At 41.5% G+C, this 12,748-nt stretch overlaps 3 protein-coding genes across 5 annotated transcripts in view; 1 reads left to right on the forward strand and 2 right to left on the reverse strand.

Annotated features, from left to right (window-relative positions):
• The window catches only part of dnc (phosphodiesterase dunce), a 1,334,769-nt gene that overhangs the window by 864,851 nt on the left and 457,170 nt on the right, over positions 1–12,748 (reverse strand). The gene's annotated exons all lie outside the window — the stretch shown is intronic.
• On the reverse strand, positions 5,999–6,424 carry LOC141398472 (uncharacterized; the record flags this gene model as incomplete). Its single annotated transcript, XM_073975756.1, has 1 exon — positions 5,999–6,424. A coding segment is annotated over one exon (426 nt), but the record flags the coding sequence as incomplete, so codon positions are not given.
• On the forward strand, positions 6,588–8,194 carry LOC141398473 (uncharacterized). Its single transcript, XM_073975757.1, is given in 2 exon segments — positions 6,588–8,129; positions 8,180–8,194. Coding segments are annotated over 2 exon segments (1,557 nt in total).

The raw sequence follows: 12,748 nt of genomic DNA on the forward strand, positions 1-12,748 counted from the left end.
TGATGGAAGAAGGGGTGGTCTTCGCGCAACTGCATCAATGTGAGTGTTATTTAAGCCTGTCTGTCCTTTGGACCTTTTTCTCTCATGATCATGAAGATCCTTCCTGACGTGTCTGAGTGAGGAAAGCCACAAAATTGTGGCAGAGATGCTCTCGGCGATAAAACCCAAGCGATATTTCATCGATAACATTTTGTTGAAGTAGGCAGCCTGTTGCATAACATAGCTCACCGCAGAACGGTCTGTTGCTTTGTACGAGGTGCTCTCGGCCAACAACTTGAAGACTTTGTTCCTGATTTTATCGTAAATAGCAGTGTATTGCGCGGACGACTTAAACATGCTTACGAACGTTACATCCTACTATGTTCAGGGCAAGCCTTATTTCAGCCGTCCAGATGGTGAACATTGTAGCAGTGGATTTATTGACGCGGTTGAATCGTGCGGATCTGAGTATGCCATTCACACTGTATCTTTGTACTGTCTACACAACTGCATCGTTGTGAATGCGTATGGGCGTATAAGACCTAATCTGCCTTGGTGCTGGCGGCCTGTCTAGACTAGATTGTGGAAGGGATGCTCAAGGCTGTAACTCCCACGTAGGAGCTACATCGACTACATCTTGCTGATGCACCGGCGAAATCTTCACCTCCTCATGAAGATGGCCCACAGGGCGACATTCTGATAGGTTTGGATATTCTTCCCCTGCATAGCTTTAATATAAGCATACCACACTGGCGCCGCATAGTTTACCACAGTCCGGTCTATTGCTTTATAGGAAATCAACAATGTTTTTTTTTTGTACTCCAAGTGCTGCTGACCAGCAACTTGAGGGCCCCGTTATTACTTCTGATCTTGTCGCAAATAGCGGTGACATGAGCAGAACACTTTAACATGCTAACGAAAATTACACCCAATATTTTGGTATAGTTTTTTGGTCAGAATCTGGACACCATCGACCAATACTTGAGGGCACTCTGCATACTTCTTATCTTATCGCAAATATCTGTACCGCGAATGTCTTAAACAGGTTAACGAACGTTACCCCCAATATTTTGGGGTAGTTTTTCTGATTGGAATCAGGGCACCATCGACCATTATGTTCAGGGGTAGCCTCATTTCAGCCATCCAGTTGGTGAACAGTGGATTTAGCGTTGGATTTTTACATATTCTTCAGATGGAAGAACTGCATTAAGTCAGCTACAAAGATATTTAACATATCACGTACATATGTCTTTAAAATATCTATGGCATCTGAAGGGTGTAGAATTTCACGAAGATAGATGTTAAATACTTCCAGATATATTACCTTGCTTTGGGGATCTCCCTGTTGCACTCTACGGGGTTTCGACTTCTTCTTTCTGAACTCCACAAACGATTGGTGTCCAAACAAACAGTTGATTACCCATCGTTTAAAATACGGCGGGAAGGAAGACTTCTCTATATATTGGAGGCCTTCGATATGTCAAGAGCCACCATGACTGTTTGATCTCTACTGAAATGTATTGATGTTGGGCAACTGGGAAGCTGTTTCTCATCACCGGAAGGAGTAGTGCCTCTACGAAGATTGGCCTGTACGATTCGCCTCTGCTGGCATCGTTGCCTGGCTTTAACATCTTAACCACCCTGCCAACATTCAAGGCTTATGGTTATTCTGTGTGGACCTATCGCTTTGGACCTCGACTGAGAGGGCTCTTATAGGGCGTAAAACGCACGCTATCACTCTCGGGTGCTCTATGAATGGCCTCATAAAATAACACGCGCACCTCTGCGGATATGTCAATGTCCATTTTCTCAATCTTGTACCAATGTTGCATTGCTTCAAGTGGTCTATTAACTTTTTCCGCTTATGTTCGCCTACTAGTCTGTTGACTTCAAGAGTAAGTTTTCTAACTCTTGGGTCTTCAGGGTTCGTACGACAAAGCCTCACACGCTCTTTTACTAGTCCCGTAACCTCTGTAGTAGTAATATAATATGGATTAAAATAGCTTATTAATTAGGGCGGCATAGGTTCAGTCGAATGGTCGAAAACTCAATGAATCTGTTAGGCCAAAGATCTGCGACTTGCTTTGAGAATCCTGGACTAAGATTATAACTGGAATGTGGATCCAGAATAACCTCTGAAGATGCCTAAATAAATTACGTTGGTAACATTTCGGCTGAGAGGGCTCTTATACGGCGAGATATGTCACTCTCAGGTTACGTTCGGTTCAAATAAAAAGCTAACGTCTTCGGATCTGTCACGGCATTGAAAGTAACAGCCGTTTTACCATCCTTCTTTCCAATTCAATTTACTCAATCCAATGTTGCATTGCTGCAGGTGGTTTAGTCACTTTATCCGTAAGTTCTCTAACTCTTGGGTCTTCAGGGTTCGCACGATGAAGCTCTTTGCTAATCCGTCGGGATTTTTTTTTTTTTTTTGCAATTTTAGGTATTCGACCAGCAGGTGTGTAGGTAGCGGCTGAGGTTGTTATGATGTCTCGGAAATTCTATCAGTTACCCGAATTCTCTAAACCTTTGCCAATCAGATTTTCAATAATAAAGGCAAGTATTGGGATTATAGATTATGAAGTCGGATGGTCTGTTAAAAGAGACGATGATCGAAAAATGGTCTGAGCCAGAGGAAAATAACGGGTTGACAGGACACTTCATTTATCAGACCGTGTGCCACAATGATGATGTATGTGGCAATCCCATTTTATACTCGTAGGAGCGTCTTCGATCACCGTGCAAAACGTGGAGCCTTCCGGACATTTCCTTGGGCGGAATGGCAAAGTTCATGATGGACATTGGAAGCGATGTAATAAGCCTGTTGATTTCACAGGTAAGTTCCCTAAGTCCTGGGTCTTTAGGGTTCGTTGGGCGAAGCTCATCACGTTCATCTACTTATCTTGACGTCTGCTGGGAACTTTTGTATAATTTCGGGTATTCGACCAGCAGGTATGAGCGTTTAATCGAGCACCTGAGGGAATCGGCAGCTCTCTGAAGCGGTGATTGGTACACTCTCTGAACCCTTGCCAATCAGTTTTTCTATGGTACAGAAAAGTACGGCGATCAGAGGTTATGACGTCGTATGGTCTGTAAATGGAGACGATGATAAGAAAATGGTGTAAGCCACATATGAGCGTCTTCATCCACCTTTTGAAGCTATAAATTTGCTCGACCAGCACTGTATCCCACTGGTCATTGCCTAGGACGGAATGTCATACCTGATGATGAGCATAGGAGTCCCCTTGCACTAGACGGTTATTGCCGTCCAAAAGCGAATTAGTATGGGACATATAAAGCAGGACACAACTATCAATCTCTACCCCGGCAGTCCCACCTTTACTGCTACCGCCATACATTCAATGTATGGGTTACTCGAGTAAAGCTGAAGTTAGATAGGTCTATACCGGACAGACTGGTGTATAAGGAAGGCAAGCAAAACGTTGTATTCAGTGCAACTACTGGTGGCTCTAAGATTTGTTTCCATGGTGTTGCTCCGACTGAGAAAATCTACAATATTGTTGACTTTGCTGAGGAGACCGTTGCCATTAGATCTATTTATCGTATCGTACGGAATGTATACCTTCAGCAACTTTACCTCGGCACTTCCATACCTAACTCCAGGTTATGGGTTAATGTTGGGCCAACTTTTAAAACATCATAACCGTTTGTTTTTGGGGAATTTTAATGAATTTTTATACCCAGAGGGTTATAGTGCTGCTGAGCAGATTGATAGATCTACCTTTATGCACGGTCGATGAATTAGCGGAGAGTGTCACAGTTCGGCATAACCATCGTTTCGACTGTTCTTGCAAATGACGTCACCTGGCAACCCGCCATTTCTCTTGAATCATACCATTTCCCCATAATTGTCTCCAACAGCAGACGACCCGATTTCATTACCTCTAAACGCCGCACTTTCATCAATCATGGCAAAACTAATTGTCCGAGTTTCAGATAGTTCACAAATCACCACTTCAGATATCTGCCCTATCCTTCTCATGTTTGAGTAGCAGAAAGAACTCTCGGAACGGTCTTCATCTCTGCTGCAGCCGCTCGCCATATACCTGCTGGTCGAATACTCGAAGTGAGACCAAATGTCCCAGCAGAAGCGACGACTCTAGCAAGCAAATGCGCGTGATGAGTTTCGTCGTGCCATCCCCAGTGACCCCAGATTAAGGACACTGGAAGTTAAGAGGTTGGTTGGTAAACAAGTGGTTAAATCATCTGAAGAGTTGCAACACTGGTGCCGGAATAAGTGAATTGTGGGTTAACGCTTAAGTCACTCTCGAACCCTGGAAAGAAGGAAGATGGAGGTCCTATCCTCCTATTTTCCAGCGTTCGAGAGTGACGTTTGGCGACATTACGCTGACTGATCCGAAGGGGGGAAAAACATTATTCGACAATTTGTCAAGTACCTCAGAAGGGACATGGCTATGAGAAGAGTACTGCGTTGCATTAGATCTGTTCCTGTCGAGGAGGAACCACCATAATTTACAATGAATGTTGTTGCCAATGCTATCAGTAATGCTAAATCGCCCAAAGCGTTGGGTCCTGATGGAATCTCCATTGTAATGCTAAAACAGCTGACATGGATTCCGTAAGCAGCACAGCACGACAACAGTGCTGCACACCATCTCCACACATATTAGTTGAGGACTCAACCAGAGCAAGACATCGAGCAGACAACCATTTGGCCAAGTTTGAAACGTAGTGTCCAAGATTTCAAGCCCCATAGAGTGAGACAGGGAGCTCCGCAAGGTAGAGTGATATATCCGAAACTGTTTAAACTCAACCAATCATCTATCAACTCCCACCAGAAGCCATGTACATCGTAACGTCAGATACCTTCCTCAGATGTAATTTGTGAAAGGCAAGGAATATGCAAATATCCGCCGCTAAATCTAAGGCCACTCTGTTCACCGCATAGACGTCAAAGGTGAGAACTAAGTTGAATGTTATAGTCGATGGTAGCAGAATTCTGATCACCAACTACCCCAAGATATTAGGGATCACTTGTTCGTTTCGTCCACGCATGCCACACCTATCTGCGACAAGTTGAGATGAAGGAAAAGGTCCTCAATTGCACAGCCGTGAGCACTTGCGTTGAAGATAAATAAACCTAGTTGACCACATATAATGAGATAGGTCGATCAGTGGTAAGATCCGCGAAAATAAGAGCAACGCGATGGAAAAATATTCAACCTGTCACAAAAATATTCAACCTGAGGACTGCAACAGGGTGCCTCCTCAAAGACAAAGATTATTTCAGTACAACAAAACAACGGCATGCTTTCGTTGCCGTACTTGTTCGGTTCTTATTGTGAGAGCGATCCTAATCACCATATGGTAGATAGAACTGCCCCACCCAGGCATGTTAGGAGGGAGAGAGGTCAAATATTACATGAGAGAGCCCCTAGTTCAACAAGCCTACCAAACAGGTTTAAATAGCATTCACACGGAAGCAGTCGCAGCTGAGGAGTGTACCACGACTTTTGGTTCAACTACACTCGGGATGAATTCCTATATGGCAAGGATCGATGATATCGTGCAAAACATCTGCTTATCTGTCCCAGCAAGAACCAAAAGACTGCGTAGTAGGCATTCAGGGATATATTGCCAGATCCATCTTTGAACTTGATAAAAGTTTTGAAACATATTAGGCTGTACAAAAATTGGAACAAATCTTTTATATTGTTCCTGCGCATCAGGACAGACGGATCGACGGACGATTTGTCTGATATGGATTTGGTTTTAAGATATACGGTACATCATTATTTCAATGAGGCACGTGTTACACTGTTCAACACGAACATAATTAACCATATTCTGACAGCACTTTTATACCTTTCCCTAAGTTTTTTTTTACAGAATACCATTTTCAGAAGATCCCGGATAATAAAAAAAACATTTCCATTAAAATTGAGTTTATTTATTAGTTTCAAAATATTACCAACATTTTAATGCAAAAATAAAATATTAGGATGACAATCGTTAGATATTAGTGTTAAAATGTTCAACCGAGCAGTCCCAAAAGTCCACCTCGATTGCCATTCGTTGTTGTAACACTCCATCTATTACCACCATAAGAATTTCCAGTTGTCTGGACAGCATTATTGATAAGATTTCCTGTGGTCTGGGCGACGATATTTCCAGCCGTCGATGCCGCATTACCAGCTATATTTCCAGCAACGTTGGCAGCACCACCAACAACATGTCCAGCCGTTGATGTCAGACGACCAGCTATATTTCCAGCAGCGTTTGCAGCACCACCAACAACTTTTCCGGCCGTTAATGCTGCATTACCAGCTATATTTCCAGCAACGTTGGCAGCACCACCAACAACATGTCCAGCCGTTGATGTCAGACGACCAGCTATATTTCCAGCAGCGTTTGCAGGACCACCAGCAACATTTCCACTCGCTAATGCTGCATTACCAAGTAAATTCCCAGAAGTACCTACAAGCCCACCAACTACTTTACCAGCAGCGTTAACAGTACCACCCACGAGATTACCAGCAGTGTTGACAACACCACCCACGAGATTAAAGAGACCATCGAAAAGGCCACCAGAATTTCCTTTCAAATTTAGGCTACCAGTTCCGATGCCGGCATTGGTGTTTGTATTTACATTAATACCAGTACCACCTGAGGAACCGAAACCGGCAGAACCACTTCCTCCAACAGAAAGACCGCCGTTGAGACCACCACTGGCTCCTCCTCCAATAGTAAGGCCGCTGTTCGAACCACCATTTACATTTACGTTAATACCTGATACCAAATTTCCACCGAGGCCACCTGAGGAACCGAAACCAGCAGAACCACTTCCTCCAACAGAAAGACCGCCATTAAGACCACCACTCATGCCACCATTGGCTCCCGCTCCAAGAGTAAGGCCGCTGTTTGAACCACCATTACCGTTTACATTTACTTTAATACCTGACACCAAATTTCCACCGAGGCCACCTGAGGAACCGAAACCGGCAGAACCACTTCCTCCAATTCCTCCTCCAATAGAAAGTCCGCCGCTTAAGCCACCATTGGCTCCTGCCCCTCCTCCAAGAGTAAGGCCGCTATTAACAGTGGTTCCCATACCTCCATTGGTCCCTACTGCGCCTCCAAGAGAAAGACCGCTGTTGGCTCCTATTCCTCCTCCAATAGCATGACCGCCGTTAAGACCACCACTCACACCACCATTGACACCAATATTTCCACCGAGACCAATTCCCATGGAACCACTACCGGAACCACCTAATTTGCCACCGACTCCTGTTCCCAGGGATCCACCACCATTAACACTGACACTTCCTCCTAGAGAAGCGCCACCACCTGCACCGGTACTCAGACCGCCATTTGCACCTGCACCACCATTTACGCCAATCGCCAATGTGCCAGAAGATCCGCCGGTGGCCATATTTCCAGAAATACCTCCTCCGAGTCCGAGACCAACTGAAATTCCAGCGCCCGCGCCACCACTGCCGCTCAAGCTACCTGATGTACCAACAGATCCGCCGGTGGCCATATTTCCAGAAATACCTCCTCCCAGTCCGAAACCACCTGAAATTCCAGCGCCCGCGCCAGCACTGCCGCTCAAGCTACCTGATGTGCCAACAGATCCGCCGGTGGCCATATTTCCAGAAATACCTCCTCCCAGTCCGAAACCACCTGAAATTCCAGCGCCCGCGCCACCACCACTGCCGCTCCAGCTACCTGATGTACCAACAGATCCGCCGGCGGCGGCCATATTTCCTGAAATACCTCCTCCCAGTCCGAGGCCACCTGAAATTCCAGCGCCCGCGCTGCCACTGCCGCTCAAGCTGCCTTTTGTATCAACAGATCCGCCGGTGGCCATATTTCCAGAAATACCTCCTCCGAGTCCGACACCACCTGAAATTCCAGCGCCCGCGCCACCACTGCCGCTCAAGCTACCTGATGTGCCAACAGATCCGCCGGTGGCCATATTTCCTGAAATACCTCCCAGTCCGAGGCCACCTGAAATTCCAGCGCCCGCGCCACCACTGCCGCTCAAGGTACCTGATGTACCAACAGATCCGCCGATGGCCATATTTCCAGAAATACCTCCTCCGAGTCCGAGGCCACCTGAAATTCCAGCGCCCGCGCCACCACTGCCGCTCAAGCTACCTGATGTACCAACAGATCCGCCGGTGGCCATATTTCCTGAAATACCTCCTTCCAGTCCGAAACCACCTGATATTCCAGCGCCCGCGCCACCACTACCGCTCAAGCCACCATTAACTGCAGTGCTACTCCTCCAGCAACACCATTGACGACGTTTACAGGTCTTTGGTTGAGATACAATGTGGTGGGACTAATTGCCTGAGTTGAGGTTTGATAGTAAGTATTCGGATAGCTGTTAGAGTTGGCATTGATCAAAGCCATCATTCTCATGTATTGCTCCTTTTCAGAGTCGCTGCTAAAGGTAGGGGTAGTTATGGTATATGTACTGCTTGTGGATGTAGGGGAAGTCATGGTGTAGGAAGTACTTGCTGCTTCCACGGCTGGTTTATTTACATTCATTGTCATGGGATTGCTACTCCCTGAGGAACTTGAGTAGTTTATGGAATATCCCTTATTTGCAGGAACATCGACTGATTGATAATTACTGCTGGTGGAGGTAGGGGAAGTCACAGTGTAGGTACTACTTGTTACTGCTGGTTTATTGACATTCATGGTACTACTTACGGTTACCTCTGCTGGTTTATAGCTGTTGCCGGTGGAACTTGAGTAGCTGATGGAGCTAGGGGAAGTTATGGTGTAGGTACTACTTGCTGATTCTCCTGCTGGTTTATTCAAATTCATGGTCATGGGATTGCTATTGCTGTTCCCTGAGGAACTTGAGTAGCTCATCGAATAGCCATTACTTGCGGGAACACTACCGGATTGATAACTACTGCTGGCTGAGGTAGGAGAAGTGATGGTGTAGGTACTGCCTGAGGCGGGAACATCTGCTGACTGATAGCTATTACCTGTGGAACTTGAATAGCTCATCGAATATCCCTTATTTGCAGGAACATCTCCAGATTGATAAGTAGTTGTGTAGCTTATGGGAGCATTGGCTGATGATTGATAAGCGGCATTGTTAGTGGTAGTGACATAGCTACTACTTGAGGGACCAGTTGAGCTGTAATACATATATGGACCACTACTGCTGCTGCTGCTTTCCAAGCTGCCTGCAAGGTGAAGAAAACCCGTAAGTTCTTTGGTACCGAAATAAAATGTGACAGTTATGCCCCCACTTACCAGAGGCTAGGGTAATTGGTAATGTACCAATTACACCCAGTATTAAGGCTAATGAAATCGTTAAAGTCATAACTTATTCTTCGGTGAAGGCGTATGCTTCCTCTAATTTTCTACACCTTAAAGACCAAAGGTGTACTAAATTAATTCACTGCACTGATCTTGTATTTAAACAAATTTTCTCCCGAATGTGGCATTCAATGGAAATGCATGTGTTAAAACGTATATTGCACAGTGGTTCAGAAATAAGAAGAAATTGTGGAAGAAATATAAATACCGAGTATTATCTCAAGGAACAAAAAAACATTTTGCCTAGAATGTAGAATTTTACGTTCGTATTTGAGGATAAGAAAGAGTTAGGAAAAGAAAACAGTGACCTGCCTCTCTAAGACGATTCGAATTCAAATTCGTTCGAATTACTATCAAACTCATGATATTGTAAAAAAATTTTGCTTGAACGAAAAAAATGAATATAATATCTTTCAAAAAACTGAAGCTTGGTCGTCGTTCGAATAATAACAATTGTTCCACAGACATCCCAAAAGGGACAAGGGAGACCTCTTTCATATCAAGGAGTGAACGCCGATTCATATTAGCTCAGTGATATGGGACCTACTGTTTATCGCCGATATCAATGAGTGCACCCGATTCATATTAGATATTGTTTATCGCCGAGTCCGAACGGCGTGTCTAAGACACCACTTGTAGAGAAGTTTTACATGGCTGAAATACTCAGGAAATGTCGCCAACATTACTGAGGGGTGTTTTGCCACCGTTGAAAAATCTTTGATGTTGTTTGGCCGGGGAATCGAACCCACGGCCTTCAGCGTGTAAGGCGGGTGTGCATACCATTGCACCACGGTGACACCGTAGTTCGAATAAATATATGATAATTTTTTCTTATCTCAAAACTATTTCACCAATTCATGAAACAAATATTTATTGGAACCACTGTCGTCCTTATATAATTTCCTTTAAAGAAGAAGTATTATACGTTTTGTTTCTTTTGTTTTGTTAATTTAAATTGTAATTTTTCCTAATAAAACATTTTAACAATTGCATTATTAATTATTATACATATTTCAAATACAATTGGTTTTAAACATACAATTGGTTTTACGCATGTATGTATGTGAAACAGTATAAAAAACTTAGTATGTGCATTGTTGCAACGGTAAAAACGGTGCTTTCAATTATTTCAAGGTCTCTTTTTGTTTGCACAGGTGTGTAGATGTTAATAAAGATATAAAAAAAGAAAAACAATATATATTTGAAGTTCAGGGATTAATTGTTTGAAATTATGCAAATAATATAAACGTGCTTGATTTAAAATTGTATCATCATAACTTATGGAATCATAATATATCTTCCAATTAGAACTAATTTGAGAAAAAGAAACTACGAAAACAAGAAATAAAACTATGGCTCTTTTGTTCTTTGATATACTATTTGGAAATAAATGCACTATAGTTCTCAGGGTATAATAGCTACACTCCTTTAACATGGTAAAATATAGAACTTATCTTCACAACTCAAATTGATAGAAATTTTGGTAAAGTAATCCAATCTTAAAAGAAAAACATTCTAAAAACTATAGCAAAAACACAGTTTTTGTTTAACAGTTTATTTATTATTATTATTATTATTATTATTATTATTATTATTATTATTATCATTATTATTATTATTATTATTATTATTATTATTATTATTATTATTATTATTATTATTATTATTATTATTATTATTATTATTATTATTATTATTATTATTATTATTACACTATGCAACACTGAAAATGCAAACAACTTTTAATAGGCATATTCTGAAAGTACATATTGAGACTACAAAAGCCCTACTTGGGTTTCGGATTTTTAGATCGGGTTTGGATTTTATGGCCTCATCTAAACCAGCCAAAAACGACATGTTTTTCCATTGGTCTGGCTTTTATCTCAGAAACTAATGAGAATTTCGCTTTGCAGTCCTTAGCAATATTGTAGCCCTAAAGTAGTAGAATTTATGCGTAAAGTAGATGAACTAAGAAAAACTGCATCTAGCGCATCAAAATCGTTAAAATATAGAAAAGTTTACGCAATTTCTGGAATCCTGGTCAGTAGCAGCTAAACTGTTAGGAGTTGAACCAAGTAACATTACGCAAAATGTTGCAAATAATGTACCCACCAATTCTTCAGAACATTCTGAAACTCTAAAATGATTATTTCACGTTGTTTACGCGGTATTTAATAACATACCTTCTACAAAACATATTTCAAACAATGTTCACACAACCAGTTTATTCTCATATTTGGGATTTCAACGCATTGTTGAAATATTTACCAAATTGTAATTGTAAACTATGCTAGAAAGAACGCAATAGAAGCATTTTACAACAATGAAATGTTTTGAAGAGTTGTGTATAACATTTCAGCGAATATTTTACCCAAAGATAACATTAAGAAAAATTTAACAGTTTTGGAGATACGCTGCGAAATATATACAAATTATGGAAATTTTAGATATATTATAAAATTTAAGGCAATAAATTCATTTCTTCGAGTTCTTTATTCCTCCAAATATGTTCTTCCTGCTCTTATCTACGAGTTTGCTGCAGTGGTCAAAAAAAGATTCGTATTGGTTTCTAAGATACAGCCCCGATTTGCGTTAAAAAGTCGATATTTAACCATGTTTAGATGGGGCCATAAAATCCGAACCCGATCTAAGAATACAAAACCCAAATATGGTTTTTGCCTATTGGTCCTCTACTTTCAAAAAATTCTTGACAGAAGTTGTTTGCACGCGATTAGCTCAAAAATGTTGCACAGTGTTATTATTATTATTATTATTATTATTATTATTATTATTATTATTATTATTATTATTATTATTATTATTATTATTATTATTATTATTATTATTATTATTATTATTATTATTATTATTATTATTATTATTATTATTATTATTATTATTATTATTATTATTATTATTATTATTATTATTATTATGGGCGTTTGAACTGACAAAAATATTGATTAGGATTAGAGATCAAAAGATTTGCGGAGGAGATACTAAAAAGAATACTTACAACTTAAGGGATGTTTGCTCAAGAAGTATGGACTTGCCCCTGAAACAACTTTTACCATCGCAATTGAGGCAGCGAATGCAAGTTGCTTCAACAAAACTCAATGTGATTCGAAAGCAGGTCTTAAAGTGAACATGTATCCGAAATTTTGTGTGGGAGGTACCGGATGGAGTGGACAAATATAGTCCATATTTGAAACTGATCTATATCTGGTAGATATATTAAGATGTGTAACGTATGGTCCAATTCGGCCACTTTCTTCAAGAGTTTATCGTACGCACAATTTTTCCGAACTTTTTTTTAACTTTTGTGGGGGAGGTGCCTGAAGGAGTGGCCCGATATGGCTTATCTTCGATCTTAAACTATATTTGGACAAAATAGTACTAAGGCCAAACTTTGGACCGAATCGGCAGACCTGTTCAAGAT

Source organism: Musca autumnalis, unplaced genomic scaffold (assembly GCF_047663935.1).
Source record: "Musca autumnalis isolate F117 unplaced genomic scaffold, ASM4766393v1 scaffold_3, whole genome shotgun sequence".
NCBI classification, from domain to species: Eukaryota; Metazoa; Arthropoda; class Insecta; order Diptera; family Muscidae; genus Musca; species Musca autumnalis.